Source organism: Salvia miltiorrhiza, chromosome 7, assembly GCF_028751815.1.
Source record: "Salvia miltiorrhiza cultivar Shanhuang (shh) chromosome 7, IMPLAD_Smil_shh, whole genome shotgun sequence".
Lineage (NCBI taxonomy): Eukaryota > Viridiplantae > Streptophyta > Magnoliopsida > Lamiales > Lamiaceae > Salvia > Salvia miltiorrhiza.
The window spans coordinates 5,089,310-5,109,143 of record NC_080393.1 but is presented as its reverse complement, the minus strand read 5'-3'; the positions used below and the strand labels follow the sequence as shown (position 1 = coordinate 5,109,143).

At 33.6% G+C, this 19,834-nt stretch overlaps 2 protein-coding genes and 1 pseudogene across 3 annotated transcripts; all 3 read left to right on the top strand.

Moving 5' to 3' along the window:
• Window positions 1-100: 100 nt before the first annotated feature.
• LOC130991917 (uncharacterized) lies at window positions 101-4,079 on the top strand. Of its 2 annotated transcripts, none has more exons than XM_057916370.1 (4): window positions 101-510; window positions 1,532-1,602; window positions 1,729-1,864; window positions 3,775-4,079. In XM_057916370.1, the coding sequence occupies exons 1-4, from the start codon at window positions 348-350 to the stop codon at window positions 3,861-3,863; spliced, it is 459 nt and encodes a 152-aa protein (XP_057772353.1). In that variant the 5' UTR covers window positions 101-347; the 3' UTR covers window positions 3,864-4,079. The 2 variants fall into 2 exon arrangements, with proteins under 2 accessions (XP_057772353.1, XP_057772352.1); XM_057916369.1 differs by having other exon boundaries at window positions 137-510; window positions 1,532-1,617.
• On the top strand, window positions 3,808-5,735 carry LOC130991899 ((-)-5-epieremophilene synthase STPS3-like). The gene is made up of 3 exons (XM_057916352.1): window positions 3,808-3,944; window positions 4,614-4,986; window positions 5,344-5,735. Exons 2-3 carry the CDS (start codon window positions 4,631-4,633, stop codon window positions 5,564-5,566), a joined length of 579 nt encoding a protein of 192 aa, XP_057772335.1. The 5' UTR covers window positions 3,808-3,944; window positions 4,614-4,630; the 3' UTR covers window positions 5,567-5,735.
• A 3,926-nt stretch (window positions 5,736-9,661) lies between these two features.
• LOC130991814 (germacrene A synthase-like) lies at window positions 9,662-12,681 on the top strand (annotated as a pseudogene).
• Window positions 12,682-19,834: the final 7,153 nt, after the last annotated feature.

The following is a 19,834-nucleotide window of genomic DNA, read 5'->3' as shown; positions in this document are numbered from 1 at the left end:
TATTTAATCCTAGTATACTATTGTTTATTATTTTTGCTATTATTTTACATTGTTTAGTATTTTTGTTACTATATATTTGTATGTGATTACGTCTTTATTTGATCCTCCAAACTCTTATCATCGACATTATTATTAAACAATCTTCTTATGACTTTGTTAGACTTGTGAAGAAAAAAAATGTGCTCCTTGGACTTAATGAAAAGTGAGTTGCGTAGCTATTGCGATTTTAGAAAAAACGCTACTCAACGTTACTCTACCACCTACCATTAGAAACCAACAATTTTCTGAAAAATTTGACCATCAATCACCCTTCTCCCCCAGTTTAAGGCAGGACACTACAGCAGAAAATGGAGAAATTGCAGCAACATCAATGGTCGAGAGCTGTGAAATCACGCTTATCTTACAAGAACGCGACGATACTTGTCTGCTTATTCAACATTACCACTGTTCTTCTCTTGCTACATGGCTTCTTGTATTCCCCTTCTCCGAAATCGCCTATCTCTAATAAAGGTCCCATCTTTGTTAATTTCCTCTGTTGTTATCAAATTTTATCGAAATATTTTTTTTTTCTTGTTTTAGATTTGGGGTTTTCGCTTATGTGGGTTTCTGCGGTTTATATGAAAATGGGGGGTTTGTTTTCTGACTGTATCAAATATTGAAGCAACTAGGAGGGTTTAGGCTAGAAAATTATTACTAGAGTAATTGCTTGCTATTTGAAATTCTGTATTGCTCTGGGTAATTTGTTGAAATAAAGTAAGGAACTCAGATTTGTGTTTGGTGCATTTGATCTGATTTGACTTTATATTATTTGATTTTTTTTCCATGTTTTGGACGTTGGGATTAAAGATAAGGTTTTATGTGGGTTTATTTCTTGAATTCTGGAGATTATGATTAATTATTCACTTAGGAATGTGTTCTTAAAAGTTGTACTATTATTGAATTATTATTTGTGAATTGTTTCTGCACCAGCAAGTGTTAATGTTTGTTCTAGTAGTAATTTTGAAATTAAGTTTAATTACTGAAGTAATTGATTGCTATCTGAAATTGGGAAATTTGTTGGAATAAATTAAGGAGCAGAAATTTGTTTTTGGTGCAATTTGATTTTATTTTTCTCCATGATTTGGACGGTGGAATTAAAGATAAAGATTTTTATACGAATTTATTTCTTGAATTCTGAAGATCATGATTAGCTATCCACTTAGAAATGTTTTCTTAATAATAGTTGTCTTATTGAATAATTTGTGAACTGTCTCTGTACCTGCAAGTGCTAATGTTTATTCTAGTAGTAATTTTGAGTTATTTGTTCTCATTTTTGGGGTGCTTGTTTCCATGCATCCATTTGTGTTTGTTGTAAATGATTTATCTTTTATCAACTTCCATGATTTATACAAATTTAGTTAATTATTTCTTGATTGTGGATTCTTTACTGCAGCCTTTTGTAGCTGAACTCAGTTATGTGGTATTCCAACAAAAAACTAAAAAGTTTCTTTGCTTTTGAACTTGGATGTGCTATTGATTCTTTGTGGCACAGCTTTATACAGGCATATAAAGGAATCTGAAGACATAAGACGCGCTTTGATTCCTCATGATCTCATAAAAAGAGTGCGTATTATCATGGTTCTGTGCCTTCTAAACTACATTTTAATAATGCAAATCGATTAAGCAAAGCTACTTTTCCTCTATTAATTTTTTAAAATATCTGAAAGGGTAATTCGATTTTCTGGTTAGGTTAGAGAAATTGGAGAGGGTGTATATGTCGAAACAGAGCAGATGCAACAGAAAGATGTGAAGCAGACTGCGGCAGTGGACCTTATATCGAGATTGAATAATTTTCGTTCATATTCGGATGCAGGCAGCAACAAAGGTAATTCCCCTTTCCATTTCCTTCTTGAGTCGCCCGTCTCTTCTCTTGGCTTGATTTGTTGGATTTTTGTTACCTGTTTAAATACTAGCAGTCGGAGATGTGATTAGCATCCCAAAGTACAAGATTCAAAATAATTTGGGTTATTCATAAATTAAGCCCGAACTTTTACCTCATGGTGTTTTTTTTGCCCGAACTTAAAATTGTTACAAATTTAGTCTATACTTGTCTCCGTTGTTCACTTAATAGCCGAGTCAAAATTTTCATGCAAGTTAAAGAGAGTTTTCGGTGATTTTCAGCATTTAAAAAAGCATTTCAGTTGTTTATACTTTATAGGCATATTATTGGCTTGCTTTTATGCTTGCTTCTTGAAGATAACCAGCTTAAGTTGGCTTAAATTTAACTTGGGTTATTGAGTGAACAACGAAGATATGTATATGCTATATTTGTAAATTTATCAAAAAACAGCTATAAGTATAGGTTATATTTGTAATATTTTAAAGTTTGAGCTAAAAAATCACCATGAGGTCAAAGTTCGAGCTATAATTTAAGAAGGGGTTAATGCCGCTAAATATTCTTACTATTTTCATTTTCTCGTTTTGCATCAAATTCAAAATCTGCCACAGGATACCCCAACTAAGCTATTAAGCGGTTTTTGCATCCGGTTAAGTATTCCGGCGAACTAACTATATCTACGTGTCAATATTTTAAATAAAATGGCTTAAATTGGTTGACGTGTCCATTACATGGAATTTTTATTTATTTATTAAATAATGTGTCACTATTCGACCGCTCTCTCCCCATTCTCTCTGATTTCGATTGCTCTCTCTTCCTTCTCTCTGATTTCGACGTGTCCATTACATGGAATTTTTATTTATTTATTAAATAATGTGTCACCATTTCGACCGCTCCTGCTGCTGTGGCTTCCCTTCCGGCGAGAAACCGCCGACCGGGTCACCATTCGACCGCTCTCTCTGATTTTCCTCTCGCTCATGTCTCAACTTGTCTCCCTTAAAAATAGAACATACACACACTCCAAGGTCGCCGCCTCAATGCTCCCTCTCTTCGCCTCTCGCCTGATGGACGGTAGAAATGAGCTGCCGTTAACTCCCTCTAACAACCCGGCGAGATCGTCCCCCTTAGCCTCCGTCTCTCTCCCAACCCCAAAAGAAAACCCTAGATCTCCAAATTCCATCCATCCTCCTTCAATTACCAACGATCACACAACCATAGAGCCACCACCGCAGCCTAACCCTAGCCACCCCTCCGTTCTGGCTCTCCACTGCTCAACCCCGGCCACCGCCGCTCATATCTCTAGCGATAGTGCCGTCCCCTTTTCTCCCCTGTAAACTATGGCGAGAAGCCGCCCAATGGGCCAGAGCACCTCCTCCAGTAGCGGCGGCGGCGCCCGCCGCAGCTCCTCCGGTCCTCCAGTCTGACATTAGGGCACGAGAATTTTCGGTACAACATTGGCGCAGGAGAATGCAATTGGGTGCTTGTGCAATTTGGGAACCCTAAATTGCAGTTGTATGTGAAGGGAATTTAGGAACCCTAAATTCAATTCTCTGCAAAATGAAGGAAATTTAGGAACCCTAAATTGAATTTCAGCACAACGACAATGTTTTAACTATCGGAATTTATTTACACGTAGACATTTCCGGCTGACTTGCAGCTTCAGTTATGCTGAAAATTTTTATATAGTACAAAAACCTCTTCAAGGCTTAGTTGGGGTATCCTGTGGCAGATTTTATGAAACTGATGCAAAACGCTAAAATGAAAATAGTTAGGGTATTTAGCGGTATTAATAGCCCTAATAATTATGTGGTGAGAGAAGTGACCCGCTTGATATTGGCTTCCAATGTATTGAACAACTATGCAAATTTCGTCTATTTTAACTGTGAAAGCATCTGCAGCCCTCGAGGAATGGCGCAAGCGGAAGATGGAGAGGGCGAGGCAACGTTCTTTGGGGAAGGATGGAACAGCCAGCTCCCAGCCCTATTGAACTGATTTTAAGTCCTCATCTTTGGACCTGTGCTGTTTGTTGCTGGATAATTGGCCATTCCACCGGTTAGATCATCATATTGTATGTATTGTTCTTGAATATTTGATGTGTTCGTGCTGTGTATTTAATATTTTTGTCTGTGACAGTTGCATATTGGGTATTTTCTGCTCCATTTTCTAATGATCATATGCTGTATATAATGAGTTTTTTTACGAAGTCGGATTATCTGTTGTATCGTTGTGCAACGTTTCGTATTGCACCTAATTATCACTTGTCAAGAATAATTGAATATATACCAAATTCTACACAGTCACGGAGATTCATGAAAATGGTAAACTTTGTAGGTTTAGAGAATAATTAGAGATAATTCAAAAATCCAGTTCGCCAACTTTTTGATTGCTTTGTTGTCCTTAATATATTAAGATTTCTCAAATGTATCAACTTCCTATGTTCTCAAAATATATTAAAATTCTACACAGTCACGGAGATTCATGTGATTCACCCAAACCCATGATATCAATATTTATAATTGGAGTGAGAAGTAGAGAAAAGACCTATTCTAAAATTTATCTGGACTCGGAGAAAATTATATGTTCTACAAAAAGGTGGAACAAAGTAGATAATAGTTTTCCTCCCATTTTCTAGTAGAAGTAGTTAATTTTTTATTTTTTTAAAATCTTTTCTTACCTCTTATTTTCTTTTTCTTTTTTTCCTATAAATCTATGGTTACATTGCAATCTTGTGAGGCAGAAATATTTAGTAAATGGATGGATGTGGAAGGGAAATTCCAAGAGAGCATTAAGAGCCACCCAAAGAGCATGCTGAGTTTGTATGAAGCTTCATATCTGAGAACACACGGAGAAACCATATTAGACGACGCGCTTGCTTTTACTACGGCCACTCTGAAATCCATGGTGCCAAACCTCGGATCGCCCCTCAAGAAACAAGTTGTTCATGCCCTCGTGCAGCCCTTGCATTTGGGACTTCCTCGAGTTGAAGTGCGCAGTTTCATCTCCATCTATGAAGAGGAAGACCACAAAAATGAAACCTTACTCAAATTCACCAAATTAGACTATAACCTATTGCAAATGATACACAAAGAGGAGCTCCGGCAAGTCTCAAGGTAGCATCATTTTAAACAAAAGAAAGGCGGCCAATATATAATCTATGCAGATGTGTATATGGAATTGGTTATCGTGAGAATCACTTCTTTTCATGAAACTGTGGCATTACTGCACTGAACGTAATATATGTCACTGCATTCACCGTGAAATTTATTGCACTCGAAACAAAGCGAAAATTTTGTCCCTCATGGAATTCGATTTCCCACGTACCGCATCCATCTATTGAGGTGATGCATTGACCGTAAATTTTAGCGATTGAATGATTGGAGTAAACTAGATCTCACACTCTCAATTTAAATAAGTATTCTCATTCTTGTGTAGTATAATACTAAGAAATAATCTTGATTTTTATATAGGTGGTGGAAAGAATTAGGTCTTATGTCGAAATATCCTTACGCAAGAGATAGATTGGTGGAATGCTTCTTTTGGGCTGTGGGAGTGTATCATGAGCCACAATATTCTCTTGCTCGTATCATGCTTACTAAGACCATTGCTATGACATCTGTAATAGACGACACATATGATGCTCATGCCACAATCGAGGAACTCGATGTTTTCACAGAGGCGATATTTTTTTAAGTAAGGAAACACGTGGTTGTAGATTAATTATTACTATTAGATGTTGAAGCCATTGTGATATTTTTTTCATTCAACTGTATTTGTGGTAATTGTTCCAAAATGGAGACAAGTGATCTTATTTTCAACTTGAGTTTATAGATATATATAAAAATTCCTTTTATTTGGATTATAATTTGTGTTAGCATACTTGTTTCCTTTGCCCATTAATTCAATGTGTTTCTTTTGATTAGGGATTATTTTTTGAAGATTATCTTTTACTTTTCTATTTGATATTGAACAGAGGAATTAGTGGTGTTTGGAATTTATAGAGTGTGATGTTGATGAAGTGATGATAATTTCTCAACCCATACAACTACAAGTTTTGAGCCTTAATTCCATTTCTTATTGTTTGAAGATCATCAAAATTGTTTTTCGCAATCGTATGTGAGACAATCTTTTAAATGATTGCTTAGTACCTTAATCAAAAAAGACGTATTTGTAAATGTTAGTACTAATAAAATTATTATGCAAAGATGACAAAACATGAAAAATATGAGAGAAATATTATGATTTATGAAACATTGTTTATTTTATTTTTTGATTTGTTATATAATTTAAATGACATTATAAATAATTATTTTAATTTAATTATTAATTTTATTGAAAAAAATTGAACCCCCAGAGTCGAAAGTCTAACTCCGCCACTGCATGTTTTATTATACTAGTATAATGAGTGTATGTCGTACGTGTTATTAATCGTTGGCCTAATTGTAATACATTATTCACTCCGTCCCATTATAAATGTCCAATTTTTGAAAATTGGATGTCCTATTACAAATGTCTCATTTCTTTTTTGGCAATATATTATCTCTCTATACCTAATATTTAAATAATTTCCACAAATCCATTTTATCTACTTTTTATACATTTTTTAATCTCCGCGTCCAAAAGTAATGTAATGGGACATTTGTAATGGGTCGGAGGAAATATTTTTTTTATAGCAGAGAGTATGTGGATTGCACACAACATGAACTTGACATTAATAAATCATTAGAGTTAAATAATTGAATTAAATTACACAATACATATAGTAATTAATCAATATCAAAATTTTGCAAATTATTCTTTTAGTGGCTAATATAAAATCGAATATAGATTTTTAATGTATGTTTAATGAATATTATATTTATTGAATTAATATATTATAGGGGTTATGACCAAAAAGTACATGAACTTTGAAAAAAATTGTAATTTTCACCTCAACTTTCAATTAAGCCCTAAAATACATGAATTTTTATATTTTTGTTGTAATTTTCACATAAGTTTTACTTTCAACGAAATTAGAGTTTAATTGACAATCGAAATTAAGTCAAATATATTAATTTTTGCCTACTTAGACCTCCAAGTTTCTAAATACTTATCATCATTAGAAGTTAGATCAACATCAGGTGAATTTCCGACTGTCAATTAAGCTCTAATTTCGTTGAAAGTCAAATTTAGGTGAAAATTGCAACAAAAATATAAATTCATGTATTTTGAGGCTTAATTGAATATTGAGGTGAAAATTGCAACTTTTTTCAAAGTTCATATATTTTTTGGCCATAACCCCTATATTATAACAGTATTTTTGACATTTAATTCTTCTTCTTTTAGTAGAAAATTAAAATATTTTTTAATGTAACAATGAAATATTAGTTTAGTTATAGTTAATGTGATTATAGATTTGATTTAGTGTAATATCTAATGAATTAATATATTAATATAAATATATAATATAATTTATAAAATTATCCTTAAAATAAAATATATAATAGGAATACATTAGACCATCTATATTTTACACTCAATGCGATTTTTATATTAGTATAGATGATTTTTTAAATATTATTTTAATTTTTACGCTATGTTTAGCCCACCTTATCGTCTTTAAAGGTGTGACTCTGGCCCTGCTAGTATAGACATAAAACTAACGTATTTATCAAAAGTGGCTACACAACTGAACCCCCCAACCACAAGTATGCATTTTCAGTTATGTAGACGGCCTAATTCAAGTATTCTACAAAAGATCGACCTACATAGGAGTACAAATTTTGAAGAAACTGACATAAAAGGGTTAAGCTAATATATAGGACTAGTATTTTAATTACAACTAGTGTATAACCACTCAAATTTCGACGGGATTTTAAATTATGATTCAAATTATTTATATTATTTCTGTATAATATAATTATTTTTTAATTAATTTAGCTTGATGCTATAGAGTTCATATTATACTCCTTCCGTCCCACTTTAAATTATCTAAAATAATTGGACACGAAGATTAAAAAATGTATGATAAAGATGTGAAGTGGTGGTGGGACAATAAAAAAAGTAGTGTTAAATACCCGATTTTATTTCTAAATTTGATTTGGTTCATTTGAAATGTGACAACCAAAAATAGAAATTTGGTCATGTGATGTGGGACAAAGGGAGTATATTAACCTCAATTATATTCGTCAATTAAATATTAACTTTTACTAGAATAATGAAAATACTATTTTGTAGTATAAATTTTGTACTCCCTCCGTCCCAAATTTCCTTTTTGAACGTCCCATTTATATTTTATAGTGTCCTAATCCAAAAAAAGAAACATTTTACTTTATCTACTCTCTCTCTCCTCATTTACTTTATATCTCTCTTACTTTTTCATTACTCTATATATGTCTAACTTCATTTACTTTATCTCTCTCGTACTTTATCTACATATTCTTAATTTGCGTGCTCATTTTTTTGGGACTTTATCCGATCAAAATAATAATAATAATAATAAAAAAGTAATTTTTCTTTTTGGGACGTTACTTAATTTGTGTGCTCATTTTTTTGGGACGTTACTCTATAATATTTTTTTGGGATGTTACTATTGAAACAGAGGGAGAACAATTTTTCTAAATTGACATAAGAATTAATTTAAAATCTCATCTGTCATCTAAATATCATCTCATCTCAACTCTGTAAGACCACTTAATCATTAAGAACTCGAAAAATGATAAATGATTTTTGAACGTCAAACTTTTGAGCATTATCTCGTCTAGGCCCTAATGCTTTAAATATCATAACTCACTTATATTCATCATTTTCATTATGAGCTTAAAAGATCAGAGCTTACTTGTGAGATTATATAATGTGAAGCTTGTAAGATCATAACTAACTTTCAAACATCATCTTATATGGAGTTTGAAAAAACATAACAAACTTTTGTGCATCATCACATTTAAAGCTTAAAATACCATAACTAAGTTTCAAGCATTGTTCCATTTTGAGTTTGAAAAATAAAACTGACTCGTGACCATCATCTAGTTTGAAGTTTGAAAGACCATAACTAAGTTCTGAGAATCATCTCGTCTAAGGCTTGAGAAAATTGATGTTAGATTCAAATTATATCATATCAATTTATTTAGTATTTCAATTGGTAAATTTTCATAAAAAATCAATGTTTAATCCAATTTTTTTTTTAAATGTGAAAAATATCTTATTTTATGATTAAATTAAAATGAAGAAATAATTAATTTAATACAAGTATTTATTTTTAAAAATAAAATTAAATATTTTTTTATTTAATTAAATAAATTTGAGCAACTTAAATTGACAAAGCAATTCAAATTGTATTAATCTCAATCACTCCACCAATTAAATGTGGGTATTTGGTTTGGAGAGTAAGAGCATCCTTTTATATAAGTTTTTATTTTGGTGAATTCTCATAAAAAAAACAATACTTAGATAAATAAGAATGAATAGATATGTAAATGTTTGAAAAATTAGGATGAATAAAAATGCAAAAATATGACGATCGCACATAGGAGTACATACATGTGATGATTTTAATGCTTGTTTTATATTGATGCATATATTACATTAATCGTTTTTTACGCTAATATATTTTGCATACATTAGCGCTTACTTCTTTTATATAAATGTTACATTAACACTTCTTTTTTATTGCGGTAGATCATACAGTATAATGATTAATTAATGGTCCAAATTGATTTTGTTAAAAACATGGATAAAAAACTATATGATCCCCTGCCTATATATATGTGTGGTTTCTTCTTTAATAACACCACAAACTAATTACTCGTTTCTATTTTAGCATCTGCTGCCATAGAGTCTTCTAAGCCACTTATCTTCTTTCTTTGGGATTTGCAGACACACATAAATGGCGGCTCTAAATTCCAACAGTTTCTATCATCGTCCTGAGACCAATTTCTCCCCCAGCTTGTGGGGTGATCAGTTCATTAATCACATTTCTGACTGCGAGGTAGATATGTTTTATTTTTGTTTTTGAAGTAATAATTATATAGCAAGACACATCTATACATGTATCAGGAGTGCATTTGAACCCTTTTTTTTACCACTAACTATTGCGATTGTGGTTTATAATTATTTGGCATTGCAGGCGAAGGAAAAATATTCCAAGAAAGTTGAAGTATTGAAAAATGTTGTTAGAAGTCTGCTAACAGCTCCGGAAGCCAAAATGATAGACACCATGAATCTGATCGACACACTTGAGCGCCTAGGCGTCTCCTATCACTTTGAAAATGAGATCGAACAAAAATTGCACCAATTTTTCAATCTCAATACGAATTATGAGGATCATGATTTGTACACTGTTGCTCTCCATTTTCGATTATTCAGGCAGCACGGCCACCCTATGTCTACTGGTATAAATTATAACTTTCTGCTGCGTTCACTTTAATTCAAAATGGTCAAAAAATATATATTTTTCCACTGTTTTCACATGCATGCATGGTTTATAGGATGTATAATTTTCTTTGAGCAAGATGACAAAAAAAATTCTGGACAATCCTTTTCTCCCTTTCACTTCAATTAATGATAATACTATTAGGGTGCGTTCACTTTGATGGATGCATGGGAAAATGAGGGGTAAAAAAAATTAATGCATTTAAATGTCTCATTTCTTTTCTCACATTTTACACAAAAGAGCGAAGTTCATCGTTTCCTTCCATATTTTCACTTTAAGAAGGGATAATACTTTCTCATATTTTTAATTTCATTCTAGAGAATACGAGATAAAAAATTATAGGGACCACTAAGAGTGTGTTTTATGAGGCAGAAATATTTAGTAAATGGATGGATGTAAAGGGGAAATTCCAAGAGGGCATTAAGAGCGACCCCAAGGGCATGCTGAGTTTATATGAAGCTTCATATCTGAGAACACACGGAGAAACCATATTAGACGACGCGCTTGCTTTTACTACAGCCACTCTCAAATCCTTGGCGCCAAACCTCGGATCGCCCCTCAAGAAACAAGTTGTTCATGCCCTCGTGCAGCCCTTGCATTTGGGACTTCCTCGAGTTGAAGTGCGCAGTTTCATCTCCATCTATGAAGAGGAAGACCACAAAAATGAAACCTTACTCAAGTTCGCCAAATTAGACTATAACCTATTGCAAATGCTACACAAAGAGGAACTCCGGCAAGTCTCAAGGTAACATCATTTTAAACAAAAAAAAGGCCAATATATAATCCATGCAGATGTGTATATGGAATTGGTTATCGTGAGAATTACTTCTTTTCATGAAACTGTGGCATTACTGCACTGAACGTAATATATGTCACTGCATTCACCGTGAAATTTACTGCACTCGAAACAAAATGAAAATTTTGTCCCTTATGGAATTGGATTTCCCACGTACCGCATCCATCTATTGAGGTGATGCATTGGCCGTAAATTTTAGCGATTGAATGATTGGAGTAAACTAGATCTCACACTCTCAATTTAAATAAGTATTCTCATTCTTGTGTAGTATAATACTAAGAAATAATCTTGATTGTTATATAGGTGGTGGAAAGAATGAGGTCTTATGTCGAAATATCCTTACGCAAGAGATAGATTGGTGGAATGCTTTTTTTGGGCTGTGGGAGTGTATCATGAGCCACAATATTCTCTTGCTCGTATCATGCTTACCAAGACCATTGCTATGACATCTGTAATAGACGACACATATGATGCTCATGCCACAATCGAGGAACTCGATGTTTTCACAGAGGCGATAGAGAGGTAATTAATAATTAAATCGAAGAATTTGATCAAATGTAACTAATATTGTTATAATTAATTAACTTGGGTTACAACTTATGACAAAATGAATTTCTTGGTTGCACGTACAGGTGGGATGGTGGAGAGATTGGTCGACTCCCCGAGTACATGAGACCTCTCTACGAAGCTCTTTTGCAACTCTACGAGCAATTCGAGGAAGAATTAGCAAAGGAAGGACGATCCTACGCAGCATACTATTCCAGAGAAGCAGTATGCCTTCTTAATGACTATTGAGCTTATTTTTAAAACTTGAGGGCTCTAGGCCTTTGTCCTGCCTTGCTATATAGTATCTGAATTTTGTCTTACCAAATTTGATTTGATTTGATATCCATATTATACAGCTAAAGGAATTGGTGAGGGGCTACTATGTGGAGGCGAAGTGGTTCATAGAGGGATACTTTCCAACTTTTGAGGAATACCTAAAGAATGGTCTCATTACCAGCGCCTACTGTTATCTTCCCACCTCTTCTCTTCTGGGAGTAGAATCTGCTCGACACGAAGACTGTGAATGGATAAGTAAGAATCCTAAAATACTTGTTGCCCTACGCAAAATAACTAGACTCGTGGACGATGCAGCTTCTTATGAGGTACGAATACAGAATATATATTAATTAATTTTATGATCATGTAACATTTGATTAATTGAGCAAAATTAATTGCACACATTTAACTCTGATATGTTTAGGTTGAGAAGGAGAGAGGTCAAGTCGCTACTGGCATTGACTGCTACATGAGGGAAAATGGTGTGACAAAAGAGGAGGCGATTGCAAAATTTTGGGAAATGTCTAGGAATGCGTGGAAGGAATGTAACGAGGAGTGTCTAAGGCCGTCTTGTTATAAATCTAGGGATATTCTTAAACGAGTCTTCAACTTTGGACGCATAGTCGATGTTACTTACAAGAACAATGAAGATGGATACACCCATCCTGAAAAGGTTTTGAAGCCCCATATTGTTGGGTTGCTGGTCGACTCATTTGAGATTTAGTCATTTACGAGATCATACCACTCAAAATAATTTGAATGCATGGTTCTATTTGTTCTTATGTTTTCTATTTATGACAATAATGGAAAGTAGCAACTACTTTTCCATCAAAGTTGGTTTGCTATATTTGAAAATGAAATAATCTATGTTTGAGACGTAATTAGTCATTTCGAGATCATAGTAGTCAATGTAGTTTAATCGTATGGTTTTATTTGTTTTTATGTATTTTAATTATTTATGACAAGAATAGCTAGAAAGTAACAACTTTTCTATTGAAGTTGGTTTACTATATTTGAAAATGACTCCGTTCCACTTTAAAAGGCTCGATTTTTTTTGGGACCTCCCACTAGAATAGACTTATTTTTCATTTCGAATAAAAAAAATTCTTTTAAAAAGTAAGTTTCTTAATCTCCGTGCCCAAAAGAAATTACCCTTATATTTGAGATTTAGTCATTTCAAGATCACAAAGGATCAATAAGCCCTCACCCACCTCTCAACCTCCCTGTTTATTGAGATGATATGTATCAAACTCCTAATCAATTGTAATTATCATCTCCCAATTCAAATCACAAATTAGAAATGCACAAAAGGTGGCCAACCAATCATACAAGATATAAATCTAGGACTTGAAAAGATTACAATAAGCACAATCAAGATATATATTGAACAAAGAAATCAATCCATTACAAATCCATCTAATCTAATCCCTAAGATAAGAGATTTTAGCCAAGCATACTCATAATAAAAGCAAATCTCAAGTCATAAGAAAACATAAATAAAGATATAGAGAGATAGAGATTCATAGACAAATCTTATAATCTTGATCTTCAATCATGTAGTCTTGATGAGCTCATTTCCAAGTTTTCCCCTTCTTTCTTTGATTTTGGTGTTGTTCTAATATGTGGAAGAGAGAAAATGGTAGAAATGGAGGCTAGGGTTTGGAATTGGAGAGTTGGGGAATGGTGGTTGATGATAGATATGAGAAAAGAGGGGGAAAATTGGGTTTTGGGGCAAAAATCGTGTCTGTGCCCACAAAAGGGAGCAAGCCTGCCGTTTTCCCGCGACCGGAAGGAGAGGAGACCGCGGTCGAAGCCCGCGGCCGCGGCTCGGACCGCGGGTGATTGCCAAAAACGTTCTGGACTGCTTTGGAGCAAAGGCCCGCGGCTTACTGGGCAATTTTGGAGTAGAGGCCCGCGGTCGGGCCTGTGGCCGCGTCCCGGACCGCGGGGTCCTGAACTTTATGCGCAGTCCGCTTGTTCGACTCCGTTCTCCCTCGTCCGAACTCGGATTTGGTCGTTGTTTGCGCTCACGGATTCCTCTCGAAACGTACTTCAATCTCATGTCTTCAAAATCCTCCAATTAATCCTTGATTTTTCCTAAAATCACTCCAAAACTACACCAAGGAATCAAAACTTCATAAAACTCAACATTAGGGTACGCATTGGCAAGTAAAATATGAAGGGAAATGACAACAAATCATATGGAATTGAGGTACGAAAACCCATTTGGCCTGCGTTTTTGTGTGTCTATGTTGAGTTGTTGTTTTCTTGCATGTTAGCCAAGTGATTGTTAGTTTGTTAGTTTTGTGTACGTATGCTGCCAAGTTGCACTTTGTGATGAAGTAGATGACTTGATACTTTTGGAATCGAAGAATTGTGATTTTATGGATGAATCTTTATTAGATGAAAATTGGGATGACAAATAAAGGCAACAAGTGAGTAAAAACCACACATAAGTGAGATTTGAGCTTAATAGAGTAGAGCACTCTCTACTATATTCTTTTTTGAGTGGTTTGATGTTCATGAGGTCGTGATATTAAGTGTGTCATATGTGACAAATGATAGAAGGCACTAGGAAAGCCCATTTGGCCTGCGTTTCATTGCCTACCCATACATGAACCCCTAGTGAGCCATTTTTGAAGCCTTGACCATTTTTGTTCTTATTAGTCACTAAATAATTAGCCAAGGCCTATTTTGGACTCTCTCTTTGGCCTAGTGATGCATGTCTAGTTTTGAACTTCATTCCATTAATTACTAGAGAAAGTTAAGCTGTGCTCTTATGTGCCGTTTGCCCAAACTGCTGTCTTGTGCTAGATGATAAGGGACTGTGATCCGTTTGGTCAAACAGTGGCAGTGAATTCAGATTGGGTTTGGGAGACGATTTGTGGGGATATTTTGTAGATGATGATTGCATGTTGATTGGGGATATATATATAAAAAAAAGGGGTGCTGCTGAAAAGAAAAAAAAAAGAGAAAAAAGAAATCGAAAAAATAAAGAAAAAAAAAATGTTGCACCAGTTTGAGTTGAGCATGTAGTATCATTGATATTGTTGGAGTTTTCCCCTAAGTTTGATTGCTTTCTTTCTCTATGAACTTGAAATTGTGGATGATAGTTTGGATTAGATGTGCACACTTTGATTTTCATTGCTTTAGCCTAGGAACCCCTTTAGATCCTTCCAATCTTATGAATGGTCCCTAGCCCCATTACGCCAAATGAACAAAGTCCTTTTTGAGTCACTATTTGACTGCGACATATCATGACTGAGTGGATCTTTTCTTGTATGTGTGAATGTCCTTAATTGCAATTTGAGCGAATGAGTGAAGTCGTGAGCTGTACTTGCTATTGCCTGATTTTGACTAATTTGATGATAGAGATGCATTCTTGAGATTCTAAATTTTTCATTTTGAAGGTTGAGAGTTATTTATGAATTACTTAGTTCATCTTGGCAGTATAAGTTACAAGCTAGCAGTTGGCATTTATTTGGCTGTTGTGTTTTCGTGTCTCACTTCTTATCTTCCATATTTCTTTTTCCTTTTCGTGTATTTGTGTGTTGAGTCGGGGGAAAGGTCGTGTCTAGATAATTGTTTCCACTATTGAGTCTTTTCTTTACTTCATACTTGAGGGCAAGTATGATTCAAGTGTGAGGAGATTTGATGTGTGTGTGATTTAGTTGTCTAGATTATGATTTTTATCGTGTGATTATTCTTTGATATTACCCAAGTTATTGGTGTTTTGGCGCAGAAATTGCGTGGATGGAGAATGAAGATGGCAGATGCCGGGAGATGATGAAAGTCGAGAATTTTGATGATGTTGGCATGATTTTAAAGAGATAATTAGAGCTGGGCTTGGAGTTATTTATTTTAAATTTAATTAAAACCTAATACTCTTATTTTAATTAATTTTGGGCCTATGTTCTAAGAGGACCGATCAGCCCATTTAATTGGAGCTTTTGGACAGCAGTTTAAGGGTTTAATCCCTAGTATTTATTTGATATTAGCGCGCCGCATAGAAAGGGAGAGGATAGGTTTTATTTTCTAATTACTAGCAGCCGCAACTTTTGAGATTAGGATTTTAGTTTGACTTTGTTTAAAGCACCTTTTGATTCTTATTTTTTTAGCATCTCACGCATTGCTTAGTTTGGATTAGGTGTTTATTATTTTGTTTAGCTTTGGATTTTTGAGAGTTGCGGCTGGAATCTCAAGACTTGGCAGACAAAATTCTCTCTTAGTTTGCGTTGTGGTGACTTCTATTAATTTCAATTTCCTTCGTTATTTTCTTATTCGATGTTTGCTTTTAATTATTTTATTGTTCTAGTTTTAATTATGAGTACCTAATTTTTTTAATTCGGCGAGAATAATGAAGTATTGATTTAATAATCTGTGAGACCTAATTGAGCATAAAATTGATTCCAATTGATTTCGATTAATTCCTTGTGTTTAAAGATAATTCTGATTTTATTTAAGTCTGGCCAACTTATGTTTAATTGGATTACAGTCAATTGGTTCCCCCAATCCGTAATTGTTGGAATAGGGCTAATTAGTGATAAAGCTACCATGTTGGTAGTAGGAATTAATTGGTATATTAATTATTACTAGCGTATCTAGGATAATTGATATAAATTGGGTTCCTTCATCTTAATGCTATTAGAATATTAAATCTAGGTCTGGCGTATCCAGCTAGGTTATATTTTAATAAGGGAAATAGACAAGACTAGCGTATCTAGCTGTCTATCGACACAGTAAGTAGGAATTGGGGTATGTCAGTGCGTATCACGGTATCCTATAACTAATTGGTTAATAGGGATTAATTAATTATTGCGTCGAGGATCAGAGTCATTAAATTAATATGGATTTATTCGAGCCGAGTTACTTTTCTTTGATTATTTTCTAGTGTTATTTTATTTGATTTAATTTGTTTTCTTAGTTTATAATTATTTCTCTCAAAATTAAGGCGTGGTGGCTACACCAAAAAATTAGATCTTTAGGAAATTGATTGCAATTACCCGTTCCCTGTGGTTCGACCCTGCTTGCTACTAACTATATTAATTCTTAGCTATTGCAGGAATTATTTGGTGGGATACGACGTCCACCAATTTGCAAACATAGATAAATGGTGGCTCTAAACTCTAACAGTTTCTATCGTCGTCCTGAGGCCAAGTTCTCCCCCAGCTTGTGGGGTGATCACTTCATCCATCACATTTCTGACTCCGAGGCAGGGACGGAGCCAGGAATTAAGTTTGAGGGGGTTGAACCTAGACGGGGTTCGGGGGCGGTAGCCCCCGAGAATTTTTTTTTGGCATTCCGTATATTTAAGGCATTTTTTTTACTAAAATATAAGCATAATAGTAATAATAACAAACAATATTTTCATAGATTATATAGTTTCAATATATTACAAATTAGTTTCAAAACACTGTAATTTTTTTTGAACATTTTGTACATTTTAGGTATTTTTTATTAAAAGACAAGTATAATCTAAATAACAAACAATTTTTTTTGGGCATTTCATACACTTTCTATTACAAGACATGCATAATAATAATAATGAACAATATTTTAATAGATTATATAGTTTTAAATAACACGATTATCCTTAAATTAAGTATATACGGGTGAATATAACAAGCAAACCAACTTTTGTATAATAAAGTTAAGACATATATCTATATATATTTTCGAAAATAAATTCATAAACTAAAAAAAAAAAAAAAAAAACTCAAAATTTGGGAGGGGGCTTCAGCCCCCCTAGGCACCCCCCTGGCTCCGTCCCTGCTCCGAGGTATATATATGTTTTCTTTTTCTTTTTTTCACTTCACTTACCAACTTCCAAGAAGGAGATTTATTATCGATAGGAGGATCAAGAATATATATAGAAATAATATTCCATTCTAGCATAAAAATATGAAAATAATACTTACTTTTCATTATTATCAAAAATAAAAAAAATACTTACTTTTCATTATTATACCCTTACACGTTTTGCACGAATTTTTCGTATAATCAAAATTTTGTGCATGTAACAGTGTTGCAAAATTTATTAATTGTGGGTATTAATGCAAAATTAAAATAATTAATCTTCTTTACAATAGGATTAAGCTTTAACCTATTTGGCATGCTTAGAATTGTTCCATTTCAATAATTTACCATATATAATCTTCATTATTTATTAATTATTTAACTATTACATTCCATATAAAGATTCATTAATCTTAATAAATATAATTAATAATAAATGTATATATCTATGTACATAATAATATTAATTTATATATAATCTAAATTAATAAATTTTATTATTTATTTTATCTCGAAAAAAATTAATCTTAATAAATATAATAATAATAATAATAATAACTTACATATAATCAAAATTAATACAATGCATATAAAGTCATAATAAACAAAGTAATTAAATTAAAAACAATCATTTGTTGGGAGAAGATCCTTAAGAAATAATCAATTCATATCCCAAAGGGAGAAGATTCTTAAGAAACTGATTAAATCTATCCCACAATATATAATAACATATCATTTCATCATAAACACATACTAGCATATTTAAAATTCACTTAATCATACTTAATTAATTTAACAAAATTACCCAACATAGATAAATTAATCTAACAAATTCATTATATAAAAACTAAAAAATTAATCTAATTAATTAAATTTAATCATGCTTCATAATTAGTAAATTAATCTAATTAATTAAAATTAATCATGCTTCATAGATTATAAACTAATAAATTTAATCATTCTTCATAATTAATTAATCTATCTAATTAACATTAATATTAATATAATAAATAAATAAATAAATAAATAGAAAGAAAATGAAAGCGTACGGTGATGGTTGCCGCCGGTGGGGTGTCGTGAAAAAAAGCGACGTAGCAGCGTCGTCGAACTAAGACAAAAAATAGAGAAAAGAAATTAAAAATTAAAATGTGAAATGAGAGAGAGAGAGAGAGAGAGAGAGAGAGAGAGAGAGAGGGACTATACCTGGTCGGAAGGCTGGACGGCGGCGGCGGTGGTCGGACGGCGGCGGTCGGCTGGTGGTCGTGGTGGTGGTGGTGGTGGGGGAGCGGGTGGGGGGCTGCTGATGCTGAAAAAGAGGGGGGGGGGGAGGGGGGAAGGGTTGCGGCGACTGTGACCAGATCTAAAAGAAGGGACGATTTTTTTATGCGCAAATTACCGACAGCAAAATACCATCGGTAAAAAACGACCCGTGCCACAAGTTACCGGCGGTAATAGCTGCCGTCGCTAATTAACGGCTGCTATTGCCGTTGATATTGCAGTAATAATAAAATAATAATATATATTGGAACTAACGCCGTCGCTAGTCAGCGACGGTAAAGACACCGTCGGTAAAGGGCCGGTATTTCATAAAATTCGAGTCGCCTGGATTGCCGCTGTCGTGCCGTCGGTGATTAACGTCGGGAGACTCGCAGCAGCTAATTCTGCTTAGTAAATTCGCATTTTTTTGTAGTGAGACAAATTGAATTTATAATTAAATAATGCTAAATGTCATGAAATTTGAGTGACCCAGCCGGCTCACCGCCTTGAAGGTCATCTTCTGTCCATTATCGCATATGTTGCCATCTGTCCACTTTTTTTATTTATTTTCAGATTTTGTAAAAGATTCACTCGCATCTAAAATGAGTATATTAGTATTAATTTTATAATTTATGTTTGCTGATATGGAAGGTTAAATACCGAATTTAATTCATTTTATTAATTAATGTTTGAAGAATTAGGTTGATTTGCGACGCAAGTCACGCAACCAAAACAAAAAACAAAAAAAAATTAATTAGGTATGATTTGCAAAACTTGGACCATTTTGATTGAATATATATTTGATTAGGTAGATTGGATGTATTGTAAATTTTATTTTATTTGATGTGTACAAAATGCTGGCCTACACATGCATATAGAT

What these genes read in the sequence shown, in the direction of transcription:
- LOC130991917 (XM_057916369.1), top strand. Translation starts at nt 348, where the DNA reads ATGGAGAAATTGCAGCAACATCAATGGTCGAGAGCTGTGAAATCACGC. An exon ending in ATCGCCTATCTCTAATAAAG is followed by an intron (nt 511 to 1,531) that starts GTCCCATCTTTG and finishes TTTGTGGCACAG; the next exon opens with CTTTATACAGGCATATAAAG. An exon ending in AAAGAGTGCGTATTATCATG is followed by an intron (nt 1,618 to 1,728) that starts GTTCTGTGCCTT and finishes TTTTCTGGTTAG; the next exon opens with GTTAGAGAAATTGGAGAGGG.
- LOC130991899 (XM_057916352.1), top strand. Translation starts at nt 4,631, where the DNA reads ATGGATGTGGAAGGGAAATTCCAAGAGAGCATTAAGAGCCACCCAAAG. An exon ending in GAGCTCCGGCAAGTCTCAAG is followed by an intron (nt 4,987 to 5,343) that starts GTAGCATCATTT and finishes ATTTTTATATAG; the next exon opens with GTGGTGGAAAGAATTAGGTC.